This window comes from Bos taurus, chromosome 20 (assembly GCF_002263795.3).
Source record: "Bos taurus isolate L1 Dominette 01449 registration number 42190680 breed Hereford chromosome 20, ARS-UCD2.0, whole genome shotgun sequence".
NCBI classification, from domain to species: Eukaryota; Metazoa; Chordata; class Mammalia; order Artiodactyla; family Bovidae; genus Bos; species Bos taurus.
This window is the reverse complement of record NC_037347.1, coordinates 37,928,078-37,946,717: the sequence shown is the minus strand read 5'-3', so window position 1 is coordinate 37,946,717 and position 18,640 is coordinate 37,928,078. Positions and strand designations below refer to the sequence as shown.

General features: G+C 39.8%; 1 protein-coding gene across 5 annotated transcripts in view; it reads right to left on the bottom strand.

Moving 5' to 3' along the window:
* The window catches only part of RANBP3L (RAN binding protein 3 like), a 56,569-nt gene extending 46,708 nt beyond the window's left edge, over positions 1–9,861 (bottom strand). For 2 of the 5 annotated variants that reach the window (XM_059878897.1, XM_005221618.5), the window contains exon 1: positions 9,263–9,856. In XM_059878897.1, coding sequence (XP_059734880.1) covers positions 9,263–9,344 — 82 coding nt within the window. In that variant the 5' untranslated portion in view covers positions 9,345–9,856. Of the gene's footprint in view, positions 1–9,262 lie in introns of all 5 variants that reach the window. The other 3 variants (XM_015459106.3, XM_024981499.2, XM_005221617.5) reach the window with 3 other exon arrangements.
* Positions 9,862–18,640: the final 8,779 nt, after the last annotated feature.

Genomic DNA, 18,640 nt, shown 5'->3' with positions numbered 1-18,640 from the left:
GTTTTCTTCTGGTCTTAGCAGGAAGGTGTTCAGCCTTTCTCTTAAAAGTATGATGTTAGCTGTTGGTTTTTGTAAAGTTCTTTATTTGGTTGAAAAAGTTCCTTTCCATTCCAAATCCTTTTAAAATTTTTACATGATGTTGAATTTTGATTATGTTTTTTCTGCATCTTTTTGGCACGGTGTTGTTTATAATATTCCCTTATTATCCTTCTAATATTTGAAGGACCTATAAGGACACTCCATATCATTCCCGATATGTTTTTGTCTCTTTTTTATTGGTAAATCTAGTTAGGATTTTATTAGCTGTATTAATATTTTCAAAGAAATAACTTTTGGGAAGTGGAATATTTCCCCCGAACTTTGGTTTTAGAAGTAGAAAAATGAGTTGGTTTTTTTCGTTTATTTTTACTTGCTTTTTTTTTTTAAGTCTAACTTCAGAAATGTAATTAGGGATGGCTTTGAAAAGTCATAGTTTTTTTTAAAAATTTTGGTAAAATACACATACCATAAAATGTACCATCTTAACTGGTTTTAAGTATACAGTGCAGTAGTTTTAACTTTTTTCACATTGTTGTATAAACGATCTCCAGAATTCTTTCACCTTGCAAAGCTGAGACTGTCCTTAATGATGATCAGTTCAGTTCAGTGACTTCCCACTAACCCGTCCTCCTGCCACTGCCTAAGCCTCTGGCAATTCCTATTCTACTTTATGTCTTTATGAATTTAAACAACTCTACAAATCTCATATTAGTGGAATCATACAGTATTTGTCTTTTTGTGACTGGCTTATTTCACTTAGCATAATATCCTCAAGAATAATCTATGTTGTAGCAAGTATCAGAATTTGCTTCCTTTTTCAGTCTGAATAATAGTCCACAACATTATATAATAATCCACAATAACAATAATAATCCACAATAATCCAACAACACAAGAGAAGACTCTACACATGGACATCACCAGATGGTCAACACCAAAATCGGATTGATTATATTATTTGCAGCCAAAGACTGTATAGAGCTTCTATACAGTCAGCAAAAACAAGACCGGGAGCTGACTGTGGCTCAGATCATGAACTCCTTATTGCCAAATTCAGACTTAAATTGAAGAAAGTAGGGAAAACCAGTAGACCACTCAGGTATGACCTAAATCAAATCCCTTATGATTATACAGTGGAAGTGACAAACAGATTCAAGGGATTAGATCTGATGGAATGCCTGAAGAACTATGAACAGAGGTTCATGACATTGTACAGGAGGCAGTGATGAAGACCATCCCCCCAAAAAAAGAAATGTAAAAAGGCAAAGTAGTTTTCTGAGGAGGCCTTACAAATAGCTGAGAAAAGAAGAGAAGCGAAGGCAAGGGAGAAAAGGAAAGATATGCCCATTTGAATGCAGAGTTCCAAAGAATAGCAAGGACAGATAAGAAAGCCTTTTTCAGTGATCACTGCAAAGAAATAGAGGAAAACAACAGAATGGGAAAGACTAGAGATCTCTTCAAGAAAATTAGAGATAACAAGGGAACATTTCATGCAAAAATGGACACAATAAAGGACAGAAACTGTATGGACCTAACAGAAGCAGAAGATATTAGGAAAAGGTGGCAACAATACACAGAAGAATGATACAAAAAAGATCTTCATGACCCAGATAATCATGACGTTGTGATCACTGGACTAGAGCCAGACATCCTGGAATGTGAAGTCAAATGGGCCTTAGGAAGCCTCACAATGAACAAAGCTAGGGGAGGTGATGGAATTCAAGTTGAGCTATTTCAAATCCTAAAAGATAATGCTGTGAAAGTGCTGCACTCAATATGCCAGCAAATTTGGAAAACTCAGCAGTGGCCATAGGACTGGAAAAGAAATGACATATATACCCATTTTCATTCCAATCCCAAAGAAAGGCAATGCCAAAGAATACTCAAACTACCACACAGTTGCACTCATCTCACATGCTAGCAAAGTAATGCTCAAAATTCTCCAAGCCAGGCTTCTACAGTATGTGAACCATGAACTTCCAGATGTTCAAGCTGGATTTAGAAAAGGCAGAAGAACCAGAGATCAAATTGCCAACATCAGTTGGATCATTGAAAAAGCAAGAGAGTTCCAGAAAAACATCCACTTCTGCTTTATTGACTATGCCAAAGCCTTTGACTGTGTGGATCACAAGCAGTGGAAAATTCTTCAAGAGATGGGAATACTAGACCACCTTATGTGCCTCCTGAGAAATCTGTATGCAGGTCAACAAGCAACAGTTAGAACTGGACGTGGAACAACAGACTGGTTCCAAATAGGAAAAGGAATACGTCAAGCCTATATATTGTCATCCTGCTCACTTAACTTATATACAGAGTACATCATGCGAAATGCTGGACTGAAGAAGCACAAGCTGGAATCAAGATTACCAGGAGAAATATCAATAACATCAGATACACAGATGATACCATCCTTATGCAGAAAGCGAAGAAGAACTAAAGAACCTCTTGATGAAAGTGAAAGAGGAGAGTGAAAAAGTTGGCTTAAAGCTCAACATTCAGAAAACTAAGATCATGGCAACCAGTCCCATGACTTCATGGCAAATAGATAGGGAAACAGTGGAAACAGTGGCTGACTATTTTTGGGGGCTCCAAAATCACTGCAGATGGTGACTGCAGCCATGAAATTGAAAGATGCTTCCTCCTTGGAAGAAAAGCTATGGCCAACCTGGACAGCATATTAAAAAACAGAGATATTACTTTGCCAACAAAGGGCTGTCTAGTCAAAGCAATGGTTTTTCCAGTAGTCACGTATGGATGTGAGAGTTGGACCATAAAGAAAGCTGAACACCAAAGCTTTGATGCTTTTGAACTGTGATGTTGGAGGAGACTCTTGAGAGTCCCTTGGACTGCAAGGAGATCCAACCAGTCCATCCTAAAGGAAATCAGTTGTGAATATTCTTTGGAAGGACTGATGCTGAAGCTGAAACGCCAATACTTTGGCCACCTGATGTGAAGAACTGACTCATTGGGAAAGACCCTGATGCTGGGAAAGATTGACGGTGGGAGGAGAAGGGGATGACAGAGGATGAGATGGTTGGATGGTATCACTGTCTGGATGGACATGAAATTGAGTAAGGTCCAGGAGTTGGTGATGGACAGGAAGGCCTGGCATGCTACAGTCCATGGGGTTGCAAAGAGTTGGATATGACTGAGGAACTGAACTGAATAATGCACTGTATGTATTTTGTTTATCCATTCATGTGTTGATGAACACATGGGCTGCCTATACCTTTTGGCTATTGTGTGAGCAAGTATCTGTTTGAGTCCCTGCTTTCCCATCTTTGACGTATATACCCAGAAGTATAATTTCTGACTCATAGGATAATTCTATTTTAAAATTTCAAGGAACTACCATACTATTGTCCACAGCAGATGCATGATTTTACTTTCCCACCAACAGAGCATAAAGGTTCTAATTTCTCCACTCTTAACCACACTATTGTTTTCTGTTTTTTCTTTTTTTTTTAATAATAGCCATCCTAATGTGTATTGGTGGGAAAAATGAAGTTTAAGGACTAGATTTATTTGCCAAATCCTCACATATGTGCCATCTATTAGGAAGGCTTATTATGGAAAAGATTTCTGTCCTGGGTGTGAGTTTGAACATGATAAACAAATAGAATATGAGTTTTCCCCTTTCTGATAATTTTTAAATGGTCTATATTTGTTTCTATTAATACCAGTCTGTGACTTTAAAGGCTTTGCAGATAGAACAAAATTGTCTATTTGAAGTTCCTTTTTGGTGAAAGAAAAACAGAAATGTATGGAGGTCTTCTGGAGACTGAGTTTAATAATGATCAATAATGTAATCAACCATGCCCACATTATGAAATCCTATATAAAAATTCCAGACACCAAGCTCAGTGGAGCTTCCTGGTCGTTGAACTTACTGATGTCCTGGGAGAGTGGTGCACCCATTCCTGTGCTCTGTATTTTGAACTGTGATATTGGAGAAGACTCTTGAGAGTCCAGATTCCTGTGCTCTGGACTTTCCTAACCTTGCCCTAGGTATCTCTTCATTTGGCCATTCATTTGTTGTTGTTGTTGTTGTTGTTTTTTTTTTTTGGCCGTTCATTTGTGTCCTTTATAATAACATGGCAATCATGAGTATAGAGCTCTCCTGAGTTCTGTGCATTGTTCTGCTGCTGCTGCTAAGTCGCTTCAGTCGTGTCCGACTCTGTGTGACCCCATAGACAGCAGCTCATCAGGCTCCACCGTCCCTGGGATTCTCCAGGCAAGAACACTGGAGTGGGTTGCCATTTCCTTCTCCAATGCATGAAAGTGAAAATTGAAAGTGAAGTTGCTCAGTCGTGTCCGACTCTTAGCGACCCCATGGACTGCAGCCCACCAGGCTCCTTTGTCCGTGGGATTTTCCAGGCAAGAGTACTGGAGTGGGGTGCCAGAATTGTTCTAGCAAACTTTAAAACCTGAGAGGTTGTGAGAGACCTTGAATGTGTAGTGGGCCAGGCAGAAATGTAAGTATCTTGGAGACACCTGAAAGTTGTAACCAGTATTTGAAGGGGAACAGTCTTGTGAGACTGAGCCCCTAACTCTTGATGTTTTTGCTAACTCTGAGTCATGTTAGAATTGAACTAAATTGTAGGACACCCTGCTGGTGTCAAAAAATTGGTATCAGAACATACAAAGAAAATCAGGAGGTATTCCAATGCCTCTTGGATCTGCAGAGGTTTTCTAATATGGACCAATGAAAAAACTTAATATTGTAATACTAGGAATTGTGGATTTTATAAGACAGTGACATAGAGCAAACAGTACATTGAACATAGCTTTTAATAACCAGGTGACCTTGGAGAAATCACTTGACTTTGAAGATTCTCAGTTTCCACATCTTTAAAAATGAGGATAATGATGCTTTCCTGTAGTAGTTAATTTTGGGTCTACTTGGCTGCACCACAATGCCAGATAGTTGGTCAGACGTTATTCCCGATGTTTCTGTGAGAGTGTTTTGAACAAGACTTACTTTTAAACTGGTGAACTTTGAGTAAAGTAGATTGCCCTCCATAATTTTGGTGGGCCTCATCCAATCAGCTGAAAGCCTGACTAAAACAAAAGATTGACCTCTCCTGGGAAAGAGGGGATTCTGCCAGCAGACAACCTTTGGACTTCAACTGAAACATTGGTTAGATCCTCACATTGGTCTCCAACCTGCTGACCCACACAACAGACTTTTGACTTGCCAGCCTCCATAATCGTGTGAGTCAGTCCCTTAAAAATAACCTCTCTCCCTCTCTCTATATCTGTGTCTTTCTGTATCTACATCTACAAAAGTACAAAGTGGAAGTTGCTCAGTCATGTCCAGCTCTTTGCGACCCCATGGACTATACAGTCCATAGAATTCTCCAGGCCAAAATACTGGAGTGGGTAGCTTTTCCCTTCTCCAGGGTATCTTCCCAACCCAGGGATCAAACCCAGGTCTTTCGCATTGCAGGAGGATTCTTTACCAGCTGAGTTACCAAGGAAGCCCATCTATATCTATATCTATATCTATATCTATATCTATATCTATATACAAATTTATTGATGGGGCTTCCCTGATGGCTCAGTAAAGAACCTGCCTGCCATGCAGGAGACCCTGCAATGCAGGAATCCTTGGGTCAGGAAGATCCCCTGGAGAAGGGAAAGGCTACCCACCCCAGTATTCTGGTCTGGAGGATTCCATTGACAGATGAGCACTGTGGGCTACAGTTTATGATGTCTCAGAGTTGGACACAACTGAGCAACCAACACACACATACATATACAAATATACACACACATATATACACATAGGGGCTTCCCCAGTGGCTGAGACAGTAAAGAATCTGCCTGCAATGTGGGAGACCTGGGTTCGATCCCTGGGTTGGGAAGATCCTCTGGAAGAGGGCAGCAACCCAGTCCAGTGTTCTTGCCTGGAGAACCCCCATGGACAGAGGAGCTTGGCGGGCTATAGTCCATGGAGTCGCAAAGAGTCGAACATGACTGAGCGACTAAGCACAGCACAGCATGTACACATAGAGTATGTATATATGTACATGCTTTGAGGTTAACAAAGTGTCTTTCACAGACATTATCTCATTTAATTCTCATAATAATCAGGTGAAGTAGTATATTGGTCAAGGTTCTTCAGAGAAACAGTACAATAAGATGTATACGTACATGTGTACACACACAAGTCATACATGCCTGCATGTATACAGACACATTACATACATGTATACGCATGTTTATATATATACACGTGTGTATAATTAAATAATGTCTGTGATGCTACTCTGTGAACTTCAAAGCATTGTAAAACTTATTCCCTCTAGGACAGGTAATGTGTACTGAACGTTGTGTTGAGTCTTTATAGACATATAAATTAATGTCTACAAATGTGATCTCAGATGGATGTTACAGACAGATGGATCTGAACTATCTCAGAAGAAGTGACAGCAGAAAGAGTAGTTTTCTGGGCTTCCATTCTGGACTAGTATAGCACCTGTTTCCATGCAGTGGAAATAAAGTCTATGTGGACAGGAAAGTACGTGGCTTAGTTAGCTTATTTCAGCATACTTCCCCAGCATCTGGCACAGCGTTCTGCATAGTCATTGTCCAGATAACTGCTGAAGAATAGGTGACTTTATTTATGTGATCACTGAAAAAAGCATGTTTTGTGAGTGACTAGGTAGAAAGCATTAAATACCTCAGACTTAACATAAAGAACTTTAGCCTCTAGCATGGAGGATTGGAAAGTGCATATGTGTTGAATCTGTTCATGCTGCAGAAGAGTTGAAGGTCCATTAATCCTAATCTGTATGCTGGAATCTTAGTCTGGCTGGGATAGGCCAAAGCCACTCACTCAGAATACCTCAGTGAATAAATCCACAGCCAGCCCTCACTCTGAAACAAATGGCTTTGCTTACTTGGGCCTTTGCTGAACTTTGCTTAAGAACAAGGTACAAATAGAGCTTGATGGCAAAGTCAGAACCATTACACTGAATAAATGCTTATAAACTCCAGAACTATAACTGGAAGGCAAACTCTGCCCAGTGTCTGCCCAAGTGTCAACTCAGATCTCTAGAGGACATTTCTTGTAGCAGTCAATGGCCAGTCTGAATTGAACTAGCATGCTTCACAACTTTATGGATTGTGGTTTATGTGGGCAGATATTTTGAGACCCAGTTGTGGAAGAATATAGTTGCTTTCAAAATATTCTAGGCAAAACCTTTGGTTTGAGAAATAGACCAGACTTCTAATCTTGTTGATATTTTGGGAAGTATGTCATCACAGTGATATTTTCAGGCTGCTCTGGATATGGCCAGTAAGGGAGAGACCATCAAGACAAACTGCCTTAAATTAAGACAACAGTGGGATCCTATTTTCCACTTACAAAATTGGAAAAAACAACTTGAAATTAATACCCGGTATTACTGAGACTATATCTCTACACTGCTGAATAGAAGGCCATTTATCCCCTTCCAAAAAAAAATCTTTAAAAATATGCACATCATTTGACTTCAAAATTCCACTTCTGAGATGTTTTCCGAAAGAATAATTTCATCTCAGCAACAATTTATCCATTAGTGTATGTTAAACAAGTGTTTCTTGTAATAGTGAAAAATTAGAAATCACTGAGCTATCCAGCAGTAGTGAATTACCTGAAAGAATTTACCTGTATTCATGTGAAGGAATAGTATGCAACTATTAAAAATAAGGTTGTAAAAGAATATATGATGACATGGGAATTTGTTCATACTCAATTGTTGAGTTAAAAAATAGTTTGCAAACTTTAGGTACAAAATAAGTCTATATTGCTTTTAAAAATTAAGTAAAAGAATAATCTATACATGTGCAAAGAAGAGAGGCTAGAAGACATACATTAAAATGTTAATAGCATCTGTTTAGGTGGTAATTTTTGTAGGTGATTTTTACCGTCTCCTTTATGCTCCCCCTAGCAAGATTTCTGTAGTAAATATTACATCAACAATTGTGAGAGGTGGAAGGTAGCTTTCAACATTTCAAACAAAATGAATAGCAAACAAAAAAACCTAAAATGAATTAGAATTGTCCATTAATAGAGGAGCAAGTCCATTTTACAGTGCTGTGATTAAACCCTGGCACATCCTAGGACTTTACATTCTAAGGCAGTTAGTTCAAAATGATTTATGGAAGTCATGATGGTTCATAAGGGTCTTAAAATTTTTTGCTATTTTCACTTAATATGAAGTATTTTCTACCCACCCTGTGCTAAGCCTTGGACAGCATGAAGTCCAGAGACTGAAGCAGGGAGGTAGCTTGACACATTCACATGAATGCTAGGACACAGATGCCACCTTACAAATGGGAAGTTTCAGCCCTTCAGACAACACACTCCATGCTACTGAAATCTAAAACTGTGTCTGTAGAAAAAGAAAGAGCTTGTAGCCAGATCCGTTTGCCTGTGAGGGTATTGAGAAGTTAGAAATGTCTGGGGTAAATCCTTAACATCTGGAGGGTGATGTCATCCATGACATCCAGCCTTTTCTACAACTGTCCCTGGTGTCCCTGACGGAATGGACTGAGGGATCATCCTGTCTATTCATATCAACCATCTGCTGCTAATTGATGCAGCTGGCTGAGCAGTGGATCTGAAGTTTTAAGACTGATGGTGAAAATGGCTGCAAGGTAGACAGTTCAGTCTGAATGAGTGCCCATCTTGTGAAATGTGACACTTTCCCCTGTCTGTCTCCATTTGTTCCAGAGCCATAAGAGGGAAAGACCCAAGAATGTATTTTTTTCGCCCATAAATGAATGAGCCAGAGATTTAGACAAGATTGGGCTCTAAATCCAAAAGGGTACCAGTAGTGGTCGGACAAGGGAAAATGTCCAGACTAACTTAAAGCCATTCTTAGCAAATTCCCCCTGTAGATGATTCAGCCTTGCCTAGATAGGTGTTTTGAATTACACAAAATCCAGAATACTCTAGAAAAATGACAGTGGCTAGAAATGTAACCACATAAGTTTCAGAATGACAGCTCCAAGGACTAGGCATTTTCTGTGGTCTTCTGTAGCCCTTTAAAAACCAACAGTGAATGCAAGTAAACTCACCCTTAGGCGTCACTGTTATGTCTATTCTCAAAATTTAAAAATGAAAGATTGCAAAGCATTTCACAACAGGTACTTCCCCAGCCCACCATCCTTCCAAGAATCCAAATGGACAGGAGGTCACAAAACACACCACCCATTAGCTTGACTGACTCACCTTGATGTTGCTGCTCCTGAGGAAGCTTCAGTCTACAGGTGTGCACACTGTTGAACAGGTGGCTACTGCCTTTTCTTTGCATGGTAGACAGGGTACTGGCAGTATGGCTGTGGATCCAGGATAGTAGGGTATCCCTTCTCTTGGCCTGTCACCTAGAACGGTGTCACACGTTACCCAGAACTACAGAGGTACAAGCAGATCCTGTCCTTGCCTGGAAAAACATTTACTTCTCTAATACATTTCCAAGTGCTTCCTAGTCATGATTCTTGAAATAAATATTTACCAACTTGTAGCTTCTCCTACACATGAAGATTAAAAGTACAACTAATTCTTCTTTTATTTCAAAGCACATTGAAACTTCCCCTCTTACAGTGTAAAATCCTGTGAAGTAACCCTTTTTCTAACAGATTATAGTTTTGCAATTATTGACTCCTTCTGTGGATGTGAATCTAATGTCCTGAGTATTTAGAGATGACTGCAGATTAACCCATACACAAAGGAAAGAAAAAGTGCTACTGAGTTAAATCAAGAGATTTCTAAGCCTGGTCTGAGTTTCCCTCCGTGACCGCTGAAAGTGAACAGTTCTTAAGGGAGGCTGGAAGAAGGAGGAGCCGAGTGGGCTAGGCTGATTAGCATAAAGAGGCAGGCGAAAATGGCATTTAGAGTTGCTTTGAATGATAGTGACCAAAGCAGGATTCTGAAAAGATGCCCTGATGTTGCAGTAATCACATATCTGACTTCTGCTGTTTTGTTTGTAATTAAAAGGAAACCTTAAAGCAGGAGTTTTTACAGCATGGCTATTCACTTGTGTACGTGAAATCTAAGAGAACTGCTAATGAGCTCATGGAAATGTACTGCTAGAACTTTTAACTTCTGTAAACACCTCTGAGTCTTCAGAAAGGGGCAGCTTTAGAGCCACCTGCCAAAGCAATTATTTGGAATTCGGGAAGAAAAATAAACACAGAAAACATTATCTTTCCACGGATCTGTTTCCCCTTAGATACTATTTTCAGATCATAAGACAAAGCTATTTCCAGTGTTTTCTTGTGCTGAAATAGCACACTTTACTGAAATGTTGAAAATCGTTTATATTATAGCATATAATAGCATATTTCATTACAGCTTGAAAACAAATCCTGAACACCCTTCATGGAACTTGGGAACTGCTACCCCTGAAATTTTAATGAATGCTGGTAGATCCTGCCCTTCAAGACTCACAGGTCTTACATATTCAGAAATGAGGTTGTGGGCCAGGACAAAGGGAAAGGCAGAGCTGTTTAGCCACAGAGTCTGGAACCTGCATCTTCCAGGGCACATTTGGAAACTGGTGCTAACAGCTAGGGTATCTAGTTGACACCCTAACTAGAAGTTTACCTCGTAGTCAGATCTTGGTGGGAATCCTCATTTTACTTTGAGGTACCTAAGAGCTTCCCAAGAGTACTCTGAGCTATGAAAGCTCTTACAGAATGCGTGATTGCTCTTTCATAATTCTTACTATTTTTATCAAGCTGCTTTTACTATGTATATATATAATTTCAATATATAATTCATCTATTGCAGTTTTTTAAGTAACTCAGAGTGTAACAGCTTATAGAAGTGCTTAGCTACACTGAAATAAAAGGATTCCACTGAAATAAAAGAATTCTTTTATTTACTAGAGAACCATAGTTTCTGCTTTAAATGGCTGGTATTTATTTCCTGCTTCACAATGATCATGGTAGGGGACTGAGGTATTGTTTTGCTGAGTTACATAAAGCTATTGATATTCTATCAGATTATGGGTCTCACTAAACCTATTATTATATAAGTAAATCAAATTCCCCACAAAACTACAAGCAAGCCCTTGGGAAAAATTGATATTTTTAAAAGTGTTTTATAACGAGAAATATTTTACCTACCTATCTATCTGAATAAGAAAAAAGAATATAGCATAATAAGTCCTGTGCACTCATTGGTTAGAGTTAGTCATTAGTAGCTTATGCATAATCTTGTTGCAAATCTGTGTTTCATCACAACCCCTTTCCGCCTCACTCCACCACTTGAAGCATCCCAGACATCATTGCATTCATACATATTTCAACATGTCTTCCTAAAATGCTAGGACTTTGAAAAATGGAACCATAATAAAAGTGTCACCCCTTTAATAATTAAGCATGATTCCTTAGTGTAATTAAATATCCAGGTATTATTTTGTTCAAATTGGGACCCAGAAGTCCACACATTGTATTTGGTCGCTATGTCTCTTAAATGTTTTTCTTTCTGTAGGTTTCTCACTGAGAAATGTTGCTTGGAGACTAGCATCTACATTTATCCTAATGTAAGGTCTAGTGTTTCAACAAAGCCCGCTTGATGCCTCCATCATTCTTACTCATGAATGGATGTGAAGCTGGAAAAAAGACAAGAAAAGGAATGCTCAGCTGACCATAGAGGCTATCAGCCAGCTTTCTGGCCCTAGAGCTTGTATTGTGTAACCTTGAACCTGGTTTCTCTGTGTCCAACTGTCGTGCATCATTGAGTGAGTCCTGGGCAGTGGCCCTGCAACTGAGTCAAGAGCATGCTCTTACACTGCCTGTTTAGTTACACTTCTGCTCTCAGAGGACTGTGTTTTGACTCTCCAATTTCCATTGGAAATAAGCGAGTGTAGCTGAAAGGAGCATGTCATAGGAGTACATGAAATAACGTCAGCTGTATCAGCCATATGCCAGACACACCACCAGGTTAGTAATTCATAATGGGCATGTTGTACTTTGCTTTTTGCTTATAAGAAAAAGCAAGAAGTCAGAATGCAAAAGGTGAAATCTGGTTGGGTCAAGAAACAGGTGAATAATATTTGGCATTTTTGCTTGCAGATTGTTTAAAAATGAATTAGAATCCTCTGAAAGCCAAGCTTCTTCATTTATCAGCTCTCTCTGATGCCACAATGGTGCTACCAGTTTCCTTGATTTAAGTTCTTCTCTCCCATATCCTTTCTGCCTATCCTGTGGCTTTGTACTCCCAGAAGAATAGAGTAGAATGGCATGTCACACTTAGACAGTTGATCTTGTCAGTCTTATCAGACAGTTGATCTTATTGCTTTGGGGTGATACTGGAAAAATTGATATTTTATGATTAGAATTCTCAGAAAGCTATGAATTCTAATAATAAAATATCAGTTTTATAATCTAAGTGGTTCTCAGTTTACAGGAGAAATTTCCTTATTCTTCTTTCAATTGAACCATGTTTAAAAAGCATCATACATTATACATTAGCTCACAAGTGAGTTACTTGTTTAATAATAATCTGCCTTGTTTCAAAAGTATGTATGATATCTAGTTAACAGGTTTACCTACTCTTTGAGGGTCTTTAGACTGTTCTGACAGAGAAGGCACTGGTGACCCACTCCAGTACTCTTGCCTGGAAAATCCCATGGACGGAGGAGCCTGGTAGGCTGCAGTCCATGGGGTAGCTAAGAGTCGGACACAACTGAGCAGCTTCACTTTCACTTTTCACTTTCATGCATTGGAGAAGGAAATGGCAACCCACTCCAGTGTTCTTGCCTGGAGAATCCCAGGGACAGGGGAGCCTGGTGGGCTGTTGTCTACAGGGTCGCGCAGAGTCGGACACAACTGACACGACTTAGCAGCAGCAGCAGACTGTTCTGAAGCACAAGTATTATATAAATACAAAGCCATAGTATTCATCACTCTCATTGCCAGAGCATAAGACTCAAGGCCCTTGATATGATAGAATGCAGACACAGAAAACTATGAGACACAGAAACCTTAATGCAATTCAATCTGAACTAGTGTTAAGACTTTAGATTTTCTACGCTTTTAAATAACAGATCCTTGCTCCTTTATATCAGCCAGTGGTAGTTTTTTTTTTTTTTTTTCCCCAAATAACTCTTCCTTCCACCAAAGATACTGTGTGGATGAGAATGTTGAGTTTCAGAATCTCACAATGGCTTATTTAACATGTATATCCAAGAATCTGCCTGCAATGCAGGAGACCAGGGTTTGGTCCCTGGGTCGGGAAGATCCTCTGGAGAAAGGAATGGCAATCCACTCCAGTACTCTTGCCTAGAGAATCCATGGACATAGACGCCTGGTGGGCTACAGTCTGTGGGGTTGCAAAGAGTCAGACATGACTGAGCGACTAACACACACATCCTAATGTACCATCAAGGCAGTATTTTTAAGCAGTTCAGAGTCATGTTACTCTAACTTACTGCATGTCTTCAGCGCAAAGAATTTCCCAAGTAATACAGTTGGCTGGACCCTGTGATTGCTATTTGGAAAAACAAAAGAGAGGCAAATGGTTGTATTAGAGAGTGTTATGCTTGAATACTTGCTCCTGTCAATAGGTTCATGAGGCTACACTGGCATGGCACCAGATTGCTTACTTAAGTTGCTTGCTATTCTAAAATTGCTACTATTGAATGCCAACATGTGAGTTAGGTTATCAGAAATGTTGCCACACTCCATAAATATTGCCTTGGTAATTCAAACTAATTTTGACCTTTCATGGGTGAGTCTCAGATTTGACTGCCATAGGGCTCCCTCTGGAGGTCAGCAGAGTCCAAGGTCAATTAGTAAAACTCGCCTCAGGATAAGGTTTATCCTTTGCCTCAGGATAAACCCATGTGTTTTTACCCAGTGACCACAAGAATGGGGTCCTTTATTTGTGAGCTGAGGGAATAATTACCTGTATCTGAGACTATAGGAAGGCTACCTGATTATGGATGTGATTTTAGCCAAAATGAAAACACAACAAAATAAAGCCATAGGTAGAGAAATACTGAGTTTTATTTTGTTTGTTTATTAAGTGGCAAGGAAACTCAGAGTGCAATGGTTCTGGTTCCATGTTGTCCACCATTCTAGGTAACAGCACATACTCCTACAGAGTCTGAATTCCATCTAAATTCCATCTAAACACAGGCATCAGGGTCAGTGGGTTCTCAGCAGAACTGAACTCTTTGAAGGTAAATACTCATTAATTGGGATCATTTCCAAATTAAAGCAAACTAACTTGCACCAGATCAAACTCTTGTTATTCGTTTGAATTTACATTTGCAAGAATAAAATAATAAACAAACTATGCTTTCATCCTCTCCCTTCCTCCTTTCTTTCTTCATTCATTTTCTCTTTTTCTTTCTCAATTTCCCTTTCACATTTTTTTTATGTTATGTGGAGTATAATATAATTTAATTAAAAATTTTTATATGTGGGATTTGTCTCAAAATAATTTAGACGAGAGATATGGGGGTAGAGATGAAATAAAATTGATCATAAATTGATAATCATTAAAACTCAATGATGGGTACATGGGATTTATTGCACTTTCATGCCTATTATTTTTTTTTTTTACATTTCCACTATAAAAAGTTTTAAAGTATAATTACTGAATGAATCTAATTGAAAAGGTACAATAAATAGGCAATGTGCTAAATTTATCAGGATGTAGAAAGAAATTCTTCAAATTTCCCATTCAATCTTTTACTCCACATTTTATAAAACATACACAAATATAGGAAATGTTAATATTCATAATGTATTTATATGGCAGTACATGAATACAATTTATAAACAATGGTAACCATACTGGGGTCCAGTCTCAAGTATCTGGGCCATGATCATCAAGAGACCTTTATGGCAGAGAAAGAAGGCAGCTGCTGCTGCTGCTAAGTCACATCAGTTGTGTCCTACTTTGTGGGACCCCATAGATGGCAGCCCACCAGGCTCCCATCCCTGGGATTCTCCAGGCAAGAACACTGGAGTGGGTTGCCATTTCCTTCTCCAATGCATGAAAGTGAAAAGTGAAAGTGAAGTCGTTCAGTCGTGTCTGACTCTTAGCGACCCCATGGACTGCAGCCCACCAGGCTCCTCCATCCATGGGATTTTCCAGGCAAGACTATTGGAGCGGGTTGCCATTGCCTTCTCCTGAAAGAAGGCTAGATTTATGTAAAAATGACACTCTCATTTAAAGAGAACCAAAGAGTCATTTTACTCATGACTTCTCAACTGTATACTTCCCTTCTATACCAGTTTTTTATTTCTATTTCTAAAAATTCAGGTAGGTTGTGTCTTAGCTTTGGCTGCTAAAATAAAGCATCATAGACCAGTGGCTTAAACACAACAGAAATCTCTTGTCACAATTCTGGGAGCTAGACTTCCAAGATCATGGTGCTAGGATGTTTAGGGTCCAGTGAGTGTCCTCTTCCAGGTTGCAGACAACTGACTTCCCACTGTGTCCTCATGTGGTGGGAAGAGGGGAAGAGGGCCCTCAGGGGTCTCGTTTATGAGGTCACTAGTCCCATTCATCCTGGAGGAGGCAGCCCACTCCAGAATTCTTGCCTGGAAAATCTCATAGATAGAGGATCCTCTTGGGCTACAGTCCATGGGAGCCACATGGACTCCCAAAAGAGTCCAAAAGAGTTGGACACAACTTAGCGACTGAGCACACACAAAATCCCATTTATAAGGGCTCCTTTCTCATGACCTAATTGCTCCCCACTGGTCCTACTTCTATCACCGTCATACTGAGGGGATTACAGCATATGAACTTGGGAAAAGACAAATATTCCCTCCATCACAGCTTGTATTTGCAACGATGGGAGAGAGTTTTCATCCAAATTCAGCTCCTCAGTGAGGCACTGAGGAAAAATGTCTATGAACTCTTTGTATTCCTACATGCATGACTTCAGAGGCCTGGCCACAGTATTCAGTGGATATCAACTAACTTCTTACTGTAGAATCCCAACCACTTCTTGCCTCCCACCAGAGAGAACCATGAGTGTGGAGCACAGAGACTGACACGCCAGAGACGGCCGTGAATTTCATCAGAAGGATAATGAATTCATGAAATCACACTAGGGTCCCATCTGAGCCTAACTGCTGAGACTGACATCAACAGCAGAACCCAGAAGTCCTTGCCAAGTTTTTCTCTGATGACATATTTTTAAAACCTGCATAATATCACTTTGGAAAGAAGTAGGGCTTCGTTCTTCTTGACTTTCCTTCGTGCAAGGAAATCTTTGTCAGCTCGGTGGCTGAGACAGCCAGCTTTGCAGCTGTGGGAATTTTCCAATTGCATGAGAGAGCTTCATTAGAAATCATCTCCGCTCTCACCCTCCAGAGGAAAATAAAAAGAAATGATGACTCCAAACAACAGACATTTTTTTCTTTTTATTTTCCTGACTCTATTTTCATGGGTTATTAAATTGTATGTTTAAAATTATGTCACTTTTTATGATTTATTAAAAATACTGTTTACAGTTACACAAAGCACAAAAGATGCTAACTAAATATGATGGAAAGATGGAGATAGCTGGCCAGTCTGAATGCAAGAGGAGAAACCCTGCTGGGAGCTGACTAATGATTTTAGTCAGCATTTGGCAGCCCAGTGAAGGACAAACATAGCAGATACCAAGAGGAAATATCTGTACTACATGTCAGAGAGTCAGCCAGGCTGCCTATGACAGACAACTTTATTTGAGGGAATTATCAATAGAATTATGAAATAAAGTGAAGTATGTATATGTAAGAACTGTCTAAAAGCAATTAAGTAAATATATATGGCTTCCCCTTCTAAGGGGAATTTATAACTTCTAAGGGGGAAGTTATTTCCCCAATAACTCAGTGGTAAAGAATCTGCCTGCAGTGCAGGAGATGCAGGAGACATGGGTTTGATCTCCCTGTCAGGAAGATCCCCTGGAGAAGGGCATGGCAACCCACTCCAGTATTCTTGCCTGAAAAATTCCATGGACAGAGGAACCTGGTGGGCTACAGTCCATGGAGATGCAAAGAGGCAGACAGGACTGAGAACAAGCACACCCTTTCTAAAATTCCTTTGAAACAAACTATAAACCTTTGAGTTTCTAAGTAGGCAAGCATTTAGTAGTTTAAAAAGGCCTGAGTAGGCCTTAAATTCCAAAAAGCTGACAGATAATTAAAATATATGAATTGTCTAGCAGAACATGGCAGAGATTTGGTTTCATAATTGATTCAAATGAAATATTACATTTTGGAAAAGTTTGTGTGTGGTTTGAGAAGCTGCTTTATAGGCTTTGGAGTCCACCTGGTGTTATATTCTAGGCCAACACAAAGCATGGAAGCCATGAAAGAAGTGATCTTCCCCACCACCCAGTGTGATACAAAGCCTGGTCCACCACAGTCAGCTGGTGAACAAGCCTTGGGTGGATTCATGATAGCATAGGAGGGCCCTCACAGACCTCCAGTGGCTGAAAGAACTCACCAAGCAAACAGCCCTGTAACAGAGCCTGTCCACATTTTTAAAGGAATTCAGTCTGCTGGGCTAGAGCACAGGCCATGGAGAACAGTAGCAGGAGATATGCATTCATTCAGAATCATTTTTTATCTCCTATGTTCAGTTCAGTTCAGTTCAGTTGCTCAGTCGTGTCTGACTCTTTGCGACCCCATGAACTGCAGCACGCCAGGCCTCCCTGTCCATCACCAACCTCCTATGTCAGTAGTTCTCAATTCTGACTGCACCTTAGAATCCCCTGGGGAATTATAAAGCATTCTGGTGCTTGGGCCCTGCCCCCTGAATATGTGAATAGATTGGTTTGGGGTGGAACTTGAGAGCAAATATTTTTCAAGAGCTCTCCAAAATAATTCTAATTAATAGCTAGGATTTTAAAACATGGTGCCAGATGGTAAACTTCTTGAGGGCATGTTTACTACCAACACTCATCATCTACAGTAATGCCTGGTCCACAGCACATGATAAATATTGTTGGGAAAAGTGAAACAGAATAAAAACAAAGGACTCCCTTCTAACCCAAGATCAGTAGTGTTGCTGCCAGCTCTCCTTTATGTTTATGTCTACACCTGATGCAAACCTGTGGATCCCATAGCAGTCATTAGTACAGTACCTTACCTAGATCTGGCAATGTGGGGCCCATACTTTGGAGGGACTTCCTCAAAATTTCTAAGTCTCTTCCAGTGCCTGTTATCAACCAGGAATGGCAGTGCCCTCTTGGCATGGTGCCCTGTGCCCAGAGCCAAACCTTGGTTTCTGCACTCTCTATTTTGCCTGTGTGCTCAACCAGATACCTCCAGGAGCTTCTAATCAGGAGAGAGGGGTTTGACAGGCAGAAATTTCTACAATCCTGGTGTCCCCACAGATATTGAAGCAGATGAAAAGTATAATTTCTCAACCTTGTGTTTCAAAAGTGAGCATTAACATAATGCCACAGGGATAAAAAATTATATTCAGCTATTTTTGTCTTCAATCCTACCGAATAGATGCTTGGGAAAAGCAAAGATTCTCAACTTCTGATTTTTCAGAACAGAATTTGTATTTAAATGATACATGCTTTGTTATTAGGGTTTCTCTTCCAGTCCTTTTGGTTTCTGAATGTCTTCATTTGTGGTAAAT